Below are 20,510 nucleotides of genomic sequence, written 5' to 3'. Positions count from 1 at the left end.
AACTGCAATGTGGGTTTGTGGTATTCATCACGTCAGTATTACACCGGGTTTATAGTGCAGCACTAATTGCTGACTGGAAACTGTATCAGTGTATGGATCTGCCTTGTTTCATTGATATCTGTTATGGATATCGGATTGGATCCATCTCTAATTCTGCCATAGAAGCCTTTTTTAATTTTATTTTAAGCTTTTCCGCAGTTTAAAAGGCCAGTTACCCCACCCACTCACTAGTAATGTGACTTCCGCTATCACTAGCAATGCCTTTGATCCTAAAAGAGCGGAATATCAGCCACTTTCCTCTTTTCCAGCTATCACTGGAAAGTACAAACTGCAGTTCCCCACCATCCACTGAGCATAAAATGTCCATAAAACACCACATATTCACAAAACTGTCCATGTCTCTCATGGTGGAGTAGTACTTAAAATCAATTAAAATCAGTGTTTTACCAGTCTTTTAAAAACAGTGACAGCATCACTGTCACTGAGACCCTCAATGATGCCCTTTCTACTCACCCAGACAGCCATTTTGGCTGTACCCAGAATAAAATTGAGCAGTTGGCATTGTGTTGTCTGTGATTTAGAGTACTTAAAACCCAAAATAAAAACTGGTTTAGTAAAAACAGCATTAAAACAGTTAAAAATAAACTCTAAAAGCCGAAACAGTGGGGTTAGTCTGTGACACTCCATAAAACAATGGCTATCGGATTGGTCCCATCTCTAATTCTGCCGTAGAAGCCTTTTTTAATTTTATTTTAAGCTTTGAAATATTATTTAAACATTTTTATTTATTTATTTTTTTTTAAATCACATTTTCCTCAGTTTAAAAGGCCAGTTACCCCACCCACTCACTAGTAATGTGACTCCCGCTATCACTAGCAATGCCTTTGATCCTAAAAGAGCGGAATATCAGCCACTTTCCTCTTTTCCAGCTATCACTGATGCAGCATTACCTAGTAGGAGGAAAACACAGCAACCCAGGTCCGATATATCAGCTAACAGATGCCTGTGCTGGCCAACGTCACACTAGGAGTGATGTGAGAAAGAGCACTATCCTCCCACACAGAGAGAGCAAGGCCAATTATATTCTCTTGGACTGATGCTGGCAAACAACATGATCCAGGATTCAATCCTCATATCATAAAGACCCTTCAGAGCCCCATCTTCAGCTTTTTTACAGATGCTGTGATGTTTTCTTCCAGAATTTGCTGCTTCTAATGTAATGTACTTATTCCCTTTAGCAGTGAAATATTCTCTGTACTCTTGGCTTCAACACAAGCCCACAGTGTGATCGATCAATGTGATCGTTTTGAACAGCCTGTTCTGGCAGGATTTTCTATAGAGAATATTTATATAAACTGTGTGTGTGTTTTCTCTCTGGTTGTCTCAGGTGGTGTATCTGGAGCAGTTGGTGGTGTGTGTGGAGGTTCTGCTGCGTGTGTGTGAGGAAGACTGTGGCATCATCAGTCTGCAGCTGCTGAAGGTCCTGGTGAACGTGCAGAGCTTAAGCACAGAGCAGGAGCTGTGCAACAGGGTAACACACACACACACACACCTGCTGCTCCTCTGCTATTAGCTCAGCCTGCTGTTTATAACCCATAATTCTCTTCTTTGTGTGTTGCTTGTGTGTTTTTCTTTTCCGTGTGTGTGTGTGTGTGTGTTTTGTGATGAGAAGGTTAACTTTTAACCCTCCCCCTCTTTTCCTCTTGTCCCTCTGTTTTTTTCCATACTTTAATTTTTTATTGCAAGTGTGTGCTCTGTGATGGAACCATCTGTGGAATGCAGTGTGTATCTCTTTTTCAGAATGTGTGTGTGTGTGTGTGTGTGTGTGTGTCAAAGTGTGTAATTATGCACTTATGGACAGGGGAACACTAATAGTACCTTTGCAGTGGAACTTTAAAGCCAATGATGGGTGAAAGGAGTGTGTTAGTGGAACGTGATTGTGTGTGTGTGTGTGTGTGTGTGTGTGTGTGTGTAGGTGTGTTGGTGTGCGTGTGTCACACTGCAGACATGCTGGGTACAGTGGTTACTAAGGTGAAGACAGAGTCAGAGAGAGAGAGAGAGAGAGACAAGAGTCAGAGAGAGAGAGAGAGACCGAGAGAAAGAGACAGAGAGAGAAGTGGTTGTATGTAAAACGTTAGCATCTTAATTTAGATTACCATATTTTATGGAATATAAGGCACGCTATTAATGAACGGGTCTATTTCCCTAAATAAGGTGCAGATTTTACGGCAAAAACAGTCCGATAATTCAAACTTTATCCAAGTCATTAACAATAACTCTTAATGTTGTTCAGTTGTAAGACATAAAATACAAAACAATACTTACATTTTTAGTTCATTCCTTTCCACAAATCTATCAAATTTTTTATCTTCAGCGTCCGAGTTTAATGGTTTTCTGATTTCAGCATCAAGCATGCACGGACCCAGATAGTGGTGTAACTTGCCTTGCGTTGCCTTCTTGTCCCAAAACATGCCAGCTCCCACCTTTAGACAAACACTCAAACTTTATTCTTATAAAAAAAATCCTGTCTTAAAACTTTATTTTATTATCGCTGACAATGTTGTAAATCTTTTTGTTAAAACGCAGTAGCACGCCGGATATATTTTTTTCGGATATATTTTTTTCTCATTTTAATATAGTACACTACAAAGAATGCCTGCATTGAAGTATACAAGGGTGTTGCCATGTTTTCATAATGTAATCAGTGTATGGATGCCCACACAGGACAAAAGCAAGGTCATTTTACACCACTGGGAGCTGATGGATCCCATAGGCACTGTGCAGAAACATCTCCAATAGGTGACGGCATGTACCCCCCAACCAGAATTCATGCATAAGGTGCACGTTGGTAGTTTGCGGTTGTTTACAGCAACAAAAAGCTCAACAGACGAGAGAGAAGAAAAAAAAAACATTTAAAATACAACACAGTTTTAATCTTGAATTCCACTTTGTCTCTGTGGATGTTCCACAAACCTCAACCTAGAACCTGCAGAGCTCTTTTGCAGGGATAAAATGAGAGAATCAGGAAAGTAAGGTGTGTGTGAGATAACAAGAATGAGTAAGGAGTGTTGTAGTGAGGCAGTGGGAGTGAGCAAGAGAAAAATTAATAGAGTGAGGTTATGAGAATGAGAAAGGTAATGTTTAAGACAGTTTAGTAAGAGTAAGAAGTAAGACAATACAGAAGTAAGGTGGTGAGGCAGTAAGAGTGAGAAAGGGAAAGGGTCAAGTAAGAAAATGATGGAGTGAGAGAGTGAGGTAATGTAGGGAGACTAAGAGTGATCAAGCAAAGTGTGATGAGTGAGGGAGTGAAGGATTGAAGATTTGAGAGGAATTGTAAGTGAAAGTATGTAAATGTGTGTATGACTCTAGGAAGTAGGAAGGATGTGGCAATAAGGCAGTGAAAAGGTGAAAGAGTAAGTGAGGTGATTGAAGGAGTGAAGGAGCAAAGTAGTGGGAGTTTAAACGAGGGAATGAGGGAAAGATGCCTTGGCAAAGTGAGGTAGTGAAAAAGAGAAAACGAGGGAATAAAAGATTGTGGTAAGGAAAGAGTAAAGGATTATAAGAATGAGGGAGTGTGGTCTTAGTGTGGGGAGGGAATAAAAATGAAAGGATGAAGGAAGTATGTGAGGAAGGTAGTCAGGCAGTGTGAGAGTGAGAAAGTGAGAGAGTGACCTGAGTGAGTTGATAAGATTGAGGCAGGGTTGGAGCAAAGCAGTATGTGTATGTGGAGGTGAGAAAGTGAAAGCGTGAGGTGAGGAAGTGAAAAGAGCGTGTGGAAATGTGTGTTTTACAGAAATAGTGATATAATGAGAGAGTAAAAGAGCAATTGGATAAAGGAAGTGAGAGATTAAATGCATGAGAGTGTAATTTAAGTAGTGAGGGTAAGATCAAGGGTTGAAGGAATAAGGGCTTGACCTTGTAAGGGTTTTAATGAGTGATTGAGGAAATGTAGGTTTGAGAGCATGAACTAGTAAGGTATTGAAAAGTGAGGGGTTACGGGGGGAAAAAAAAACGTAAGTAAAAAAAAAAAAAAAGTAGTTGGCATTTTCTGCCGAATCAGTGCCATTTTTGTCTCCAGGAAATTACATGTATAAATGTATACAGAAATGAACTTTAAAATACATTTTATTACTAAGCTAAAGTATTTTGTTCATTGACCAAATTGCAAAAGTGAGATATGAAATTAGAATTAGAAAAAATAGCATTTATTACCTGCCCCCACTCTCTAACTATAAATTTTACCATGAAATAAAATTATTTAAATCCTTGTGTATTTTTTGCATTGTTGTGTGACTCCAAATCCCATGTACACTTTAAAACTATTTTTGTTTTTCAAAATAAGTCTATAATATATAAGTTAAAATACACATTGTGTCCCTGTGTTTTAACACATTATCCTATCCAACATATGGCACATTCTAAAAGTCACATCTACAACAGAAAGTTACATCAGTTGGTTCTTCTGAAGACCTTGGGAAGTCCTAAATTAAGTTCGCTCATTTATTTTTCTATATATTTGATCTTATTGTAACCTAAATTAAATCTTGGATGTTATTGGTTTGTTTTTAAAATACACCTTTTTTGAAAATCACTAGAATGTGCTCAATGTCCTTGTGCTATCAGAAAAGCCGCCATTTAGCTATTTTTTATGCTTTTACTAATTCTATTCTAAAAACTAATTCCTGTTACTTCAATTCCTGTTACTCAAAACATAAAAAGTAACAGAACTGAGTGCCAGTAACAGTTGTGATTTGTCAATTATTTAAACATGCAGTCAACCGTTTCTTTAAAATACAGACTTTCTTGAGAGAAAATCAAAGAATTTTGTGGACCTAAACATGCTTTTTAAATGCCACAAGAGTTTTATAATCATCTTCAGCTTAGAAACCTTGTAAAAAATTAGCTAATGCTGCATGAGTTTGACCAATACATGTTTTGAATATGTGTTATTAAATTCTGAGTTGAAAAAATAAAAAAAAGTTTAATTTAGAAGAGTTACAACAAGCAAATTGCACCCATTTAGTGGAATGGCCCAGAAGACAGAGATTGAGAGAATAACGGTTTGACAAAGTGAAAGAAATAATGGTAAAGTGAGCATGAAACTGTTAGGGAGTGTGAGAGGAAGAAGCCCTCACTTTCTCTAGAGTGTGAGGTAGTGAAAGACTGAGAGAGAAAGGGATTGAAGGTCTTTGTCGGCCAAGTTCAGTTCTGGTCTGTATTGGTCAGTTTTTCCCGGATTGAGAGACTCCCTTAGGGAGACACTCTGCTTTCCCACACACACACGCACACACACACACACACACTCTGAGTCTAGAGTCTTAGAGTGTCTGACTTGAACACACTTATTTAAGTGTGTGTTGTGTGTATGTGTCTCTCAGTGTGTATGTGAATCTTAATTTGAAAGTGTAAGAGTGTGTGTGTATCTGTGTGTGTGTCTCTTGAGGCTCACATGGCCTCAGAGATCACTTCCTGCAGCACTGCTGAAATGACCCTGTGTGTTTACACTGACCCCCTCTGCTCATATTTATTAGTTTGAACTGTGCTAATGCAAACTGATGCTGTATAAAAATACACTATATAAACAATATGCTTCCATTATAGACACTTTACATATGCTCAAATTCCCCTTAACCATATGCCTTCATTCTGGATCTAACCTTAAAGCGGTATTTGTCACACTAGTGTCTATTACCTATATTGTCAGATCTCTGTTCAGAGAAAAAAAGATCAATAAAAACATTTATTGTGAAAATTATAGATGTCCACACTTTTCTGCTAACCTCACTAAGCACTAGCTCTTTCAACATTCAGAGGTGAGTATATCGGCCTGTAGTCTGCTGCTAACCACGGCTAGCAATACTGGAGCAGCATTAGCCACCAACCGTGCTAAGCAGTAGTTCTTTCACCGCTCAGAGGCAAGTATATCGGACTGTAGCCTGTTAAATCAAGCTACGCGGGACGAACTGCTAGCTAAATTTGCTCTGGCTTAAACAAACACTCAGGGTTCCTCAATGTAGCGCTGACGAGCGAGGAAATGTTTTTTTTTACTTAACTTGAACTGCTGAATTAGGTAAACGTGAGGAAAACGTGGTGACACCCCTGTTTCTACTAGTGTTGCTTAATGCGCTTTATAAGAGTCCAGTTGTAAGCTAGTTGTGTTCCCACAACGGCAGTGTCTTGCATCTATAGGAGCTTCGTGGCATTACATTTTTAGTGTAGAGTAGAGAAGAGTTTATAATATGTTCTTACATTTAACAAGTATTCTTTCTTTTTCTATTTTTTTTCAGGCGGAGGAGTGTGTGAGGTGTTTATGCACAGTATTGGGTCTCAGCGATGTGTCTGATTTGTACAGGCAACACATGGCTGACTTGCTGCAGTGGCTGTCTGACTCCCAGCACTGCTGGACTGCTCACTCCGTCCACAAAAACCTGCTGAACATCATCGCCTTGCAGTCAGGTGTGTGCTATGTAATATTCAGGCCTTTTAATGTATTCTATAAGGCTGTATATTAGGGATGGGAGGTAATCGAAGCTGAGCGGTGAGTACAGGACCTACTAAAGGAAGTTTCATGCCACCCTCGTGCAGTCTGCTTTTGACAGTTCTTTAGAAACATTATTAACTCCAGTACCATGCTGGAAATTAGGGCCGCACGATTTGGGCAAAATATCTAATTTAATTTTTTTTTTATATTGCGATTGTGAATTAAACCTGTATTAGTGGTTAACATATATATCAAATATAATTATAAACTTCTCAGGTTCCCAGATTAAATGTAGTTGTCAGTTTTATTTCAAGGAACAACAAAAAACAAAAAAATAAAAAATATATCTGTGTGTTTAGACATAATATGCATTTATGTGTTAATCTTTATTTTATTTTCCTTCAAAGCACATTTATCAAAGTGTCACAGCTTTTTATTTATTATTGGACATATCTTATTCATGTCTTATCATTTAGTTAAGTGACTAAACCCAAAGACTACAATCCCTAGCACTCTACGGACTACAAATGCGGTGATATCACGGCACATGTGCTACAATGTTGTGACACGTCTCCGGAAGAGCAGGCTGCATCTTCAATTCGCAGATTGAAAAATTGTGTCTATTTAAATCATAATTTTAAATAATAAAACGATTAATCATTCAGCCCTACTAGAAGTCACTTTGCAGGGCTCTGGCAGTGCTCTTGCTGATGAATCTGTACACTTCTATGACCCTGTCCTGCTCTTGTCATGCAGTGACCTGTGTCCTGCTATCTCCTTCATGCACTTGAGACTTGAGTGCTGGGAGACACAGCAAACCCTTTTGTGACAGCACATGTACATATGTCCTAACCTGCTAGACTACTTGTGCAACCTGAAAGGGTGCCTCATTCTGCCAATAGTGATGAGTACTCTAGCACAATGCAAAACTAGAGAAGAATCAGGAATCAGAAAGGTAAAGAAATGAACGAATCTGTGTCCACCACCTGCAAAGCCATTCCCTTTTTGGGGGTTGTTGGTTGTCACTTTCATTTTCACCAAAGCAGGTGAACTTTATTCATAATCACTTTTTCTTTCACTATTAAACACATACTTGAGTTTGTTGCGGTGCGGTGCGCCATGTAACTGTGAGTGTTGCCGGGGGGTTGGGGCGTCCGCGCTCTGACTGTGAGTGTTGAACGGGGGCTGGTGGTTGTGTAGTATTTACTGAGGCGGCTCAAGGATTATGTCACACGCAGCGCCGTGCGGAGTCCCCTAGTGCCTGTATATTTAATGGTCCAATGAAGGTAATTTAAAAACCAGGACATTTCTTCACTTTTTGAAAATATGGACATGTCCCGGGAGATACGGACGTTTGGTCACCCTAACTATATGGCCTACAACAGATACCATTTGGCTCAAACAATGATTGAGGTGCAATCTGACACTGATGTTCACCTTTGATCTCTTTAAAAAGTTTTTATTGGCTATTTTATCATCATTTGTATTATCAATCTCTTTGATTTGTCATCAATTTTCCTCCTGCGGCCACATCCAGGGAGGTTGGCTACAATCCCATAGATCCTAAATTTCACTTCCTCTGCTCCATGTTCAGTGTGGTACACACCATGTCACCAAACATCAGAAGAACTTCCACTTCTGTCAGTCAGGAGAGCTGAGAATGCAGTGGCACAGGCTCACCATAATGGGACAGTTGAGTACTGGAAATATGTACTCTGGTCTAATTGGTGGGGGTGCACAGATGGTAGGGTCAAGGCCTGAAAACGGCTCTTCATTCCCCCTTTTCTGTTTGACATGTTAGAGACTTCTGTACATTCCATGCTTTTCTCCATTTAGATCTCATATTAGACATTCCAGATCCATTAACTCTCTCTCTCTTTCTCGTTCTCTCTCTCTCTTTCTTTCTCTCTCTCTCTCTTTTTCTCTCTCTGGGCAGTCTGGATGTTGCCCTAAAGGCGTCACAGGAAATCCTGTGTCTCCGTCTGCCCTCACAAATAGTGGTCCTCTCTTTATGTGTGTGTGAAAGTGTGTGTTTGTGTGTGTGTGTGTGGTAGTAGTGGGAATACACTGTCAGTGAATTTCCCATACAGTTCGTGACAGTGCTGAGTAATGATTCTCTTTAAGGAAACTGCGTCTGTAAGACAAACACATCATAATTGTGTATATAAATTAATTTTCTTGCCACACGAAACCTATAGATTTCCGTTTTTGCTGATATGTTTTTTTTATTATGTAATATTAATATCATAGTTGTTCTGTACATTGAATGAATTCTATATAGAAACAATAATTATTTTCTCACAGTTAGTTTAAAGCACAATTCCTATTTGTATTGTTATTATTTAACCACACTAGAGAAAACCCCACATTTAATGTCATCTATTAATTAAAAAAATTGAGGTTTTTTTTTAGGTGTTTTGTTTAGTCCCATTACCACAGCTGTATAAAGTCAAACACTTATAAATTCAGTCTTCCTTTAACGTTAAAGAATGAAAGAATGTTAAAGAATGAAGGGTTCTAAAAGAGTGTGGTAGTGTAATAGGATTGCATTACTAAAACAAGCCAGTTGGTAAAATTTCTTCTTGCTAAATTTTCACCATCAGCTGTGAGTATTAATATTATTATTGAAAAGTGAAAGTGGGTTTAAAGCATACTGCTACTGGATTCTAAAGCAGTGGAAACAGATTCTATGGAGTGACCGTGCTTCTCTATTTGACATTAGGTTTGCATTGTGTCAACTGTAAAGTTTGGAGGAGGGGGGATAATGGTGTTTTTTAGGGGTTTAATATTATACAAGAACACATTGGACAACTGTTTGTTTTCAGCTTTGTAGAGACAGTTTGAGGAAGCTCCTGACTGTACTCCAGTGCACACAGTGAAGTTTATGAAGGTGTGGATGGTCGAGTTTGATGTGTTAAAACCTTAACCTCAGTGAGCACATTTGGGAGAAATTAGAAATGGTGGTTGTGAACCAGAACCCCTTGTTCAACATCAGTGTCTGCTTTCACAAATGCTCTTCTCTAAAATCTTATAAAAGCATTAAGGAAAGCATTTACAGAGGAAGAAAATGAATGCAGTTCCTTTCTACTAAAAACTACACTTTTCCAACTGCAACTGTAAGGCATGGGGATGGATGTGTTGCATTAAAGTTGTGTTTCTGAAGATAGCATTGGCAATGCTGTAGAGGTGGAAGGATGAATAAAAACAATAAAATTCCATGGTAGTGATTCAAACTATACAACAGATCCACCACTACCTCTAGAGACAAAAAACAAAGCTTTTGGCAGTCTACTGGCCTTAAAGCAGTAGTCCTAAATATTGTTTTTAATTAAAAATAGTAGTGTTTCTAATCAGGAAGACGACTAAATATTCTAATAAATGGTATTAATGTACTTCTGTCCTTCCTGTCCATCCCAAATCCAAATCTATTAATTTTAAAAACAAAATGGTCTGCTAGGTCCCAGGAGATTTCCTAGGAGTGTTCTGGCCATGTCATATGAAAAAGTATTTGCCCCCCTACAGATTTCCTTTGTTTTTGCTTTTTTGTCATACTGATATTTTTCTGATTATCAAACAAACTTTAATATCTTACAAAGATAAGCTAAATAAATATATTTTAAACGTTTTTAAATTACAGTTTTATTTAATAAAGGAAAAAACTATCCAACCAATGTAGTCCTGTGTGAAAAAGCCCTCTAAATCTAATAACTTCTTTGTGCCACCCTTTTCAGTAACAACTGCAACAAGCTTTACTGATAACAGGCAAAGAGTCTTTTACATCTCTGTGGAGGTTTTATTCTACTCTTCATTACAGAATTGTTTTAATTCAGACACATTGTGGACTTGGTTGTGTGCTTTGTTTGGATCATTGTCCTTCTGCAAAACCCAAGTACACCTGAGCTTGAGGTAATTCAACAGATGGCTGGAGATTCTCCCTCAGTATTGTCTGGTAAACAGCAGAATGTCTGGTTCTATCTATTACAGCAAGTTGTCCAGACCCTGATGCAGCAAAGCAGCCCCAGGCCATCACACTACCACCACCATGTTTTAAATTCAGTATGATGTTCTTTTTCTAAAATTATTGTAACTTTTGTAAAAGTTCCACTTTTGTCAAGTCATTTCAAAGAATCTGAAACATGTTAGTATGACAAAAAAAAAGAAAAAGAAAATCACAAAATATATATATTCTGAATGGAAACTACATCCCACTACACATTTTAACAGTACTCTTCTGCGTGCTCAGTGCAGTTTCATATTTTCACCAGAGACATATCTGAATCCCAATTTATAATTTACAGACTAAACATCATATCAAATGTGTGAATAGATTTTTAGCTAACTGTGCAGCAAGATTTCCAAGGAATATCTCAGGATTTGTAATCAGAAATATGTTGGAAAAACCATACAGAAAAAAACAATAAATACAATAAAAAAAATTTATATTATATTAATGCCATTTTGTGTGTGTGTGTGTGTTTGTGTGTGTGTGTGTGTGTGCAGGGCCTGTGCTGGGTGAATTTCTTCCCCAGTTTCTGCCGTTATTGCGAAGCTGTCTGGAGCCCAGTAGAGACCCTGAGCTACGGCTGCATGTTTTCACTGTGCTGTCCAAACTACTGCTGAACTCCAGCAAAACACTGAACTCACAGAGGTAAGTCAATCTCTCTCTCTCACACACACACACACACACACACCTGCACACACACACTCACACACACACTCGGTCAAAAACAGACATATGACACAGTAATTAAGGCTCCATATGTCACCAGTGATGCATATTAGATGTCAAAGCAGAAATTTGGAGTCTCAGCTCATGGACTGCTCCAATTACACTGTGTTTACCATGGTTTCCATGCTCTAACAGGAGCAGTGTATAGCTTCAGGCTCCAAATTTTTACTGGCCCAAACACTTGGGCCTGGATTCAGACAGCTCATGCACTGGTACCGTCTCTCCACCTCTAATTACATCACCAGAGGCTCTTTTTAAAAATTTCAGTCTCCTTAATAATAGTCAATTAGTCTAGAAGGGATCGGTCATCTGTGTTTTTCTAGCAGACACTAAACGCTTTCAGTGTGATTTCCTGGGTGGAGAGAGGAGGTCACCACTTAGAGTCCCTGCATGTGTCAAATTTTTAAAATGCATTGTTTGGCAGATAAAACTTCTAGAAAATTTCACAGTTAAATTGTTCACATATTTATTAGATAGTTATACATTTTTAAAGCAAGGAAATGCTAATGTAATGGATACAAGTGTAGTGTGCTATGAAGCTAAGGTACTGTGGCTGACCTGCTGGATTCAGATGTGAGCCTCCTGCATTGAATGTGGATGATTTTTGCCACAATTCCTCAAACCACAATTCTAGCCAGACTCTGACTGCCACGATCGTTACCACCCACTGCACTGTCCACTATGGATAGTAATGCTTTCTGTGATATATTCCTGCTACCTACATGACTGTTCATTTAAAAATATTAAATATCAACACAACTCCAGAAATGGAATATGCCATTTATGTGACCTTACTCAAACTTGACTAAATCCCATCGCCTTGCCATGAGCAAGCTGGACAGTGTCCAACCTTATTAATAAGATCCTCTTGAAGGAAATGCTTCAAAATTAATTTACCTACTGCTATCCCATGACTTTGTGATTTACACATCTTATCTATGTATATTGTTGATCTGTGTAAATGGTCAGACTGGTTGGAACTGACAGGAAGGATTTAGAATTAGATAACCACTCTCTACAGTTGTAGTGAGCAGCGAAGGATCTCATACAGCATATCCAACAGAAGTACAGTTATAGAACATCATGTCTGCTTCTACCTCTGTCAGTCAAGAACAGAAAGCTGAGGCTGCACTGGTCATAAACTAATCAGAACTAGAGAGCTGAAGAGAAAACATAGCCTGTCTGTGAAATCTCTGTATCCTGTCTAAGGCAAATTTGTTCCAATAAAAGGTTAAAGATGTTGGACCACCCCAATTCACCTTCAAGTCTCCAACTCATTCCAATGTACTGGATGAAGCACCATTATTTTACAGAACACAGATCTACTTTTCCTCAACCCAGTGCTGGGCCTTTATAAACCTCGAGCCCATGTTTGGTTTTAGGCATAGTGTCAGACAGTTTATCTGCTTCAGGCAGTCTTCATCCTATTTACTATTCTACAATAAAACTTGTGTGTGCTTTTTCACATCTGTGTGCAAACAGCAGTAGGAGTTACAGAATGCATTCATTACAACCACAAACATTTGAACATTGTGAGTTACCATAATTTAATGCTTTGGGTCTGTGTGACAAAGGAAAAAAAGAAATTGTGAGAGAGAGAGACAGAGAGAGAGACAGAGAGAGAGACAGAGAGAGAGACAGAGAGAGACGGAGAGAGAGAAAGACGGAGAGAGAGAGAGACGGAAAGAGAGAGAGACGGAGAGAGAGAGAGAGACGGAGAGAGAGAGAGACGGAGAGACAGAGAGAGAGAATGTTGCCATATCACAGTCAGCCAGACTGTCTCGCTGCGAGTGTTAAATTGGTGTGGCTGATTTTATGAGAAGGACAAGCTTCTCCTTAGACGTCCTGTTAAGCTCCAGAACATTCCAGAATCGGTCCTCACTGTTTACCACCCACACAGACACTCACACACCTGCTCATTCTCATCCTGTCTATAAGCTCAGCGCAGAGTTGGTTTAGTCTGCCTTTTGGAATGACCTGTAAGAGCTTCTCACATTCTCAGCAGTGTATTAACACGATAACACACTCCGTCTGTGTGTATTACTGTTAATAACTTAACATTATATTCTGTATTCATGGTGTTTGTTAGCAGATTGTACAGAACAGCCAGTTAGAACTCCCCCTCCAGTTGTGTTCTGTCCAGTGGCAATGCATTAGCACCAGTTCAGAAGACTGGTTAGAGTGGTGACTTTCTACAGACAGTGGTCTGAGGAGGGCAAAACAGCAAACCAGTGATTGGGTAATGTAAAGTGAATGTCCGAGCTGGATCTTTGAGTTCTGAAGTAGATTTTCTGGTCAGATTAATGAATCTATTCCAAAAAAAATCGGGTGGACACCAACATCAGAGCTTGACTTTGGAGTAATGGAAGAAGATTACTTGGATCAATGGCTCCTGTCATCTGAACCAGTGAGTCTGAAGAATACTAAAAGCAGAAATTGACCTTGACATAATGAAAGTTGTTTATATATTCTAATTAATACTGTTGCCTGGTCAGATTAATCCAGTGAACACAAACATCTGAGCTGGGTTTTGGACTTTTGGAGAACATCCTCTTGTCCAATAAGAATTGTTGCCTGATCTAATAACTCCAATATAGACTAGTCAACCAGAGCCAGATTTTTACATTACACTGCATTTAGCAGACGCTTGTATCTAAAGTAATGTACAAATAATGATATACTTTAGCATAGTCCAAGACAAAAACATTTTAGGAGATCTAAGGGGAAGAGTGGGATAGAGAAGGAAAAGAGGTGGAGCATGGAATGAGGTTAGACGTAGTTAGTGTGTTAGAGGTGTTAGGAAAGTAAGTGCTTTTTGAAGAGCTCTGTCTTCAGGAGTTTATTAAAGATAGTGAGAGATTCTCCGGATCTGGTAGTGGAAGGTAGTTTGTTCCACCTTTTAATAACTCTGAATGTGAACAGTCTGGATTGCTTTGGGTGAATGTTTGGCAAAGCAAGGTGACGTTCACTGGAGGAGCGCAGCGGCTGGGAGGTAAATAAACAAGGTAACATTGTGAATCTTGGAGTAATTAAAAATTTAACCTGGTAGGATGAGCCCAGTGGATGCAAGATCATCAAATCTAGACCTTCTAGAAGTATGGTCCATTGAATCCAGGTTTGGTGAATCTTGACACCTGGTTTGAAAATCGGAGACAATCGCTCACAGTGTACCCTCAATCTGAAACCACTGACCCCCCCTGGCCCTGGGTCTGCTTTGGGCACTAAAGCATTGACTCAAGTGGGAGTGCCACATAGAAACATACAGTACACACCAGGGCAGTAGCATATCTTGTAGGGCTTTGGATTGTGGAAGTAAACTGGCGTATACAGTCGAAACGGGGAGAACAGGAAAACTCCACCCGATAGGGACTTGAACCCAGGACTCCAATACCGGAAGGCTATTGTGCTAAATAGAATAAGTCAGTTTATATTTCTGTGTCAAACCTATTCCTTACCATGTGCGTACCCTCCACCGTAGCCACGTATCCTGCACTGTAGCAGTGTAACCTCGACCTTAGCCATGTACTCTGCGTCGTAGCCGCCTGTCCAGGTACCCTGTGCCGTAGCCTGATGTGCTTCTCCCCAGATATGCATAGTAGTATAAGCAGGCCATGCTGCACATGGCAATTAAGCAGGCTAAGCTGTCTGCATTGCCTTTACCTGGAACTGCCCAGAGGACACAAGAATATCAGAGATAAGCATTGGAAAAATAGAAAATCATCACCTGGACATATGAGTCAGGTTGCATGGTCAGATGTGTCCAGTGGACACCAGAACTGGACCTTGGAATAATAAAAGAAGATCCTCTGGTCCAGTAAGTTCTGGTATAAAATATTCTGGTCCAATGAGTCCTCTCACCTGGTCCAAAAATTCCTGTTTTCTAGGTTGAGCTTTGGTGGAAGGCCAACAGCATATTAGCCAGGTGGTTATAACATTTAAAATCATCTGTGCACACACGCACATCTGATTGGTTGATTGGTCAGTCGTGCTCCCTCTGTGGTACACTGTCCAACCCCCTAACCCCACCATTCCATACCCTCGGGGCTAATCGAGGGGAATGCGTTAAGCCCCGGGCGTCTGCTCTCTGCAGCCTGTGTGTCTGCTGCAGTTGTGCAGATCACTCACCAGAGCGGCTCAACACCCACTGAGCTCACTCCAGGCCACTCTCAGGAAAGCTCTGCTCGCTCACAAATCATACTCCAGATAAACACCAGTGATTTACCTTGTATTTCCTCAGCTTCTGTGCTCTTTCCTTGCATGATCGCACTCTGGGTGCATCAATCTCAGGTTCCAGAAAAGATCTTTGCTGTGTTCTCTGAGTATCTGCATAGATTTACTAAAAGTGTTCTGGCTCCTTCTTATCTCTTCAAGAAATATACACTTTAAGACCTATGTGTTAAAATGTAATTAAAAAAAGTTTTTTAAATATATATGAAAAATAACTTTAAAAATAAAAGGTGCAAAAGGTTAATGTTGGAGCTGAGTATCATTTTTTAAAATGTTGATACCAGTACCGATACAATACTTTGATTCAATACTAATATCTAAACAATACTTTTTTGATACCTTTTGTAAATTGTAACTAAAAAATACAGAAAGTGATAATAATTCTCATAAAACATTTTATTTTTTATTTAACAGCTGACATGAGTAATCTCATTCTCATTCTTTCACCATCAGAGACTCCATCTTTTTGGATCTTGTTGAAACAAACAGTGAGCATGTTTTTGGCACTTTATTAAGAAAGAAAAAAAAGCCTGTGCTTAAACTACATTTTTTTTACTATGCATATTGCTTTATGTAATTATGTATTTATGTACTGAAGTGCAACCTGGGCAGTGGAAGATGACGTTATGAAGAACACAAAGACTCAAAAACACATAACAAGGAATATTGAGAAACCCCAATGATTCATTTGTATTTATTTTTTTTATAAATAACTTGTTTCAAAACATACTAATCACTTTCACATCCGTACAGTTTTTACTAAAAACCTGCCTGGCAAGGTGAAATTTGTTGTTTTTGTGCTGCAACCCAGGAATACACTTTTGCATACCTACATTTGCCAAGGATCCGTCCAAGGGTGATTTGGGCGAAGTTCTTGTGATATTAAAGTAAAACAGTTTTTGGTTCCAGAAAAAAAACATGTTTATACTAGAGATTGTAAGAGATTGCCAGTGTAAAGAGCCTTTAAATTGGTATAAAACATTTACATTAATGAATGGTTATTAGGATATTGTAAAAAGTCTTCTGTTGAATTGCGTAATAACTCCTTATGAGACCCTTATTAAATAAATTAGACATGAGTATGTAAATGAATATGTGTGTGGAATCCTGCAATGGACTGACTAGTAAAATCCTGTCTAGGGGGTATTCCTGCCTTGTGCTTAATGATTCACCATGACAATGGGTGTGTCTTATAAGCAAGAACATGAAGAATGGTCTTATGTTCTAGGGAAGAACAAGGTACTTTGCAAGAACAAACAGGAGGAACTATTTAAATGATGCATACTTGCTGCTTTATTATATTAAATGCTGTCTAGTATTGTAGACTATAAAATCTACATTTAAGGTGAATGTTATATCCAGAGCTAACCACTGCTACCACAGAGGCTAAGTTATTAAAGATTCTCAACATAACTAAATAATCAATCAATCAATAAATAATCATTTTTTATCAGTTAAACATAAATGTGACATATTCACTGTCCATATCTCAACCCAACCAGAAACACAGTTTATTAAAAATACAACAGGTTTTTTGCATCAACGTTTTTTGGGACAAAGCAAGAACACATCCAAGATCTTTAACTATTCTTGGTAAATATTTATTTATGTACTGAAGTGCAACCTGGGCAGTGGAAGATAACGTTATGCAAGAACACAAAGACGTAAAAACACATAACAAGGAATATTGAGAAACCCCAATGATTGATTACATAGACTGTGTATAGCTGGACAGAGCATCCTCTCTCAAAAGTGAAGCCACCACAGGTCGGGCGCCCCCTGCTGTTTGGTTGCAGAAAGCTGTGTAACCCCACCCATCCCCATAGGTTTCAATGGCAAAACAGACGTTCAAACTTTCAATCACGCTTTTTTCCAATATACTGTAATTCTACCTCCATTATTTAAAAGCAACAGCTAGTGTAACCTCTGCTTATATTGTTAAATTTTTATATCCACACAGAATTCTTTTTTAAAAACGTTATTCAGCTCTATTCAAAAAGGTGTGGTTATTATAAAAGGGCTGGTTATGGGCGGGACCAATAACAGACCGTCAGCTCCGCTTCACTCTGCAGTCTGTGACCGCGAAACAGCCCTCAGGGGCGGGGGTTATTTAAATGAGAAGGCTGTCTCTCCACAATCTTTCTCCCTCCTCTGGTCTCTTCTGCGCAGACTCGGGTATCAGGATCACTAACATGGCGGAAGATTTTTGCTTCATTTTTATTAAATGAATGGGAACGTCGACATGGCATCCATCTTTTGTACAGTCTCTGATTAATTATTATTAGGATTTTATTTTTTATAAATACCTTATTTCAAAACATACAATTCACTTTTCGTCCATGCAGTCTAGCCTGGGAATGTGAAATGTGTTGTTTTTGTGTTTCAACCCAGAAATACACATTTGCATACCTACATTTGAGTCTATAGTGGACAGTCTGCCAAGGGTCCGTTCAAATATGGTTTGACTGCTTTTTTAATCAAGTTACAAAGCAACCAATCAAAACATTAGGTCCTTCCCATGTATCAGTCTTAAAGACACAGTAATGCAAGTGGCCATGTAATGTTATTTTTGTTTGTTTTTTGTTGTTGTTGTTTTTTTTAACTACACAAACCACAGAAGTGGAAGTAAAGAAGGTGCACCCTCTAATCACTTGCAGTGCTTGGTGTGACTTCCCAAAGAGAGCACACCACTGGCCATATAGTTTGTCATGCAACATGATGGCACGCCACTGGTCTTGCAGCACTAGCATTACTAATTGCGGGTGTTAACCTCCTGAAAGTGCTTTCTCTGTGTGGCTCAGACTGTGCTAAGCTAGACTGTGTGATGACTCAGGCTCTGAGTGAGCCATTTTCAGATAAACTCCAGACTGGGCAAACATTAGTCATTTGGGCCAGAACATTAGCTATGAAATGACGTTAAGAGTGAAAACAAAAAAAATATTAATTGTACTTGTAAGTAGAATATCTAATATTTAACATTCTCGATTGTTCATTTTTATAAGAGGAATCGTTTGCATTTAATTTTTTAAAGATCACTTTTAAAGTGGCTCTATGTACCACCAAATAATGTCAGAGAACCCTTTTGCTAAGTGTATGCAGCAGCAGGTATGCTTACATCATTAGTGATTCAGTCCAGACTTCATTTTTAATAGACATAATGCATCCAGATCCTCTATCAGTCCTAAAGGCTCAAAACAAAAACATGCTTTTCTCTGTTGTTTTTTGTATTTGTTAGTAAATAGTTTAATAGTTTACATTCATAATAATAGATTCATACAAAATCAGGACAAGAAAAAGAATAAATCACCCATGTGTCAAAGTAATTGGTCTGAAGTAGCGAGGCATACTCACATCAGTGCACTACCACCACCATGTTTGTGACTGTTTGGTAGGATGTTCTTATGGGGGTATGAATTGTTGTGCAAGCTTTTAGCTCTCATGTTTTTTTGCCTTGAAACTCATGAACCTTATCTGTGGAGTTGTAAGGCCTACAGTTCTAACGATCTTTGTCTTAGAGTTCTTTTATGACTTTGTAGTTGACTCATTACTGCGGTTTTGGAGGAATTTTGGTTGACCAGTCTCTTCTGGGAAGATTCATCAATGTTCAAATTTTTGCCCAATTATACACCATGACTATCACCGTGCCCTGGGTCCCAGAGCCTCAGAAAAGTATGTTCATATTTTTTGTGACTGTCTTTTATATCAATTTCTGAATTTCTTTTTATTGTGAATTATACCACAGTTAGTTCCGACCCTGAAATGTGATTGGCTGAGAGGCGCTCTGTGAGTGCCATTATCAGTTGGTAATGCACTGTAAACCGACGCTCTCCATGTATTACTCATCCTCTTTAACTCAAAATCTTTTTAAGAAACAGTGATACAAAAACTGTGGTATAATTGCAATAATACACTCGAGGTCAGTGCTATAACATGTTGATCTACGCCGATCTACGACCGCAGCATAGCAGTGCCAATATTACATGTTAGAGCTCTCGCTCTCATGTATAACTACTTAAATAGTGTGCTATGTTTTAGATGTTATAGGTAGATATTTGTATATATATACAGCTCTGGAAAAAAAAGAGACCACCTTTTATTAAATTATAAGTTTTTTAAATTTTACTAAATTTAAAACCTCTGGAACATAACTAGGAGGAAGATGGATGATCACAAGCCATCAAACCAAGCTGAACAGCTGGAATTCTTGCACCAAGAGTGGCATAAAGTTATCCAAATTAAGGGAACTTACAAATCTTAAAGGATCTGCTGCTTATATTTTAGCGCCTGCACATACAGTACTTTCTCCAAAATGTCCCTGGAGCTTGCATGGTTTGAACAATTTTATTTGTCACATATTCCATACAATCTCTTTTAACAACCAATCACAGGTGTTGTCATGTAGTTACTTTGTTAGTTACTTGTTTGTGGTCTCCACAATTACCTCACATTGGTGATGATGATGAAGTTACAGTTGTATTGTGCATTTCAGAGAACCCAATGATGCTTTTTTGATCAACACTCTACATAACCACACTTACACATAACTTTCAGCTCACCCAAAAGAAACAGCAGGCAATTGTGTACTGCATACTCTCAACCGGAAATGATAGTCCACCTGGAGGACTGCATAAGGCAGTAATGCATTGAGTGCCAATCCATACCAGCATATAGTGGGAGGAAACTGGAGTTCCCGAAGGAAGATGGAAACTAGAGGTTCTGGAGGAAGTTGGAAGATGAACATGGAAACTCAGAAACCCTGAGAGGGACTTGAACCCAGGACCCCATTGCTGAGTGCTGAAAGATTGTGCTAACCACCAAGACACCATCCTGAAGCCAAGTGGTGGATGTCCTCTCCGCAAGAAGTATGCTGCGGTATTTATACCAGGAAACCTTCAGAGGACCTGTAGAGTCCTTGCCTCAAGGGGCCAAAGCTTTTTTTTAGTGGCAAAGAGGGGCCTGCGCAGTATTAGGCAGTGCAACATTAATCATCTTTTGTTTAAAATCTTTACTTCTGGCATCTCCGCTCTGCTGCCTGCCTTGTTTATGGCCAGCACCGGCATGCCAGTGGAGTGC

The 20,510-nt window shown here is 38.9% G+C and overlaps 1 protein-coding gene across 1 annotated transcript in view; it reads left to right on the top strand.

Moving 5' to 3' along the window:
* The window catches only part of dnaaf5 (dynein axonemal assembly factor 5), a 65,718-nt gene that overhangs the window by 29,399 nt on the left and 15,809 nt on the right, over window positions 1-20,510 (top strand). The window contains exons 7-9 of the mRNA XM_022666225.2: window positions 1,388-1,531; window positions 6,288-6,456; window positions 10,982-11,129. Coding sequence (XP_022521946.1) covers window positions 1,388-1,531; window positions 6,288-6,456; window positions 10,982-11,129 — 461 coding nt within the window. The remainder of the gene's footprint in view (window positions 1-1,387; window positions 1,532-6,287; window positions 6,457-10,981; window positions 11,130-20,510) is intronic.

This window comes from Astyanax mexicanus, chromosome 19, assembly GCF_023375975.1.
Source record: "Astyanax mexicanus isolate ESR-SI-001 chromosome 19, AstMex3_surface, whole genome shotgun sequence".
NCBI classification, from domain to species: Eukaryota; Metazoa; Chordata; class Actinopteri; order Characiformes; family Acestrorhamphidae; genus Astyanax; species Astyanax mexicanus.
The sequence above is the reverse complement of the archived record's forward strand: the minus strand, read 5'-3'. Positions and strand labels throughout refer to the sequence as shown.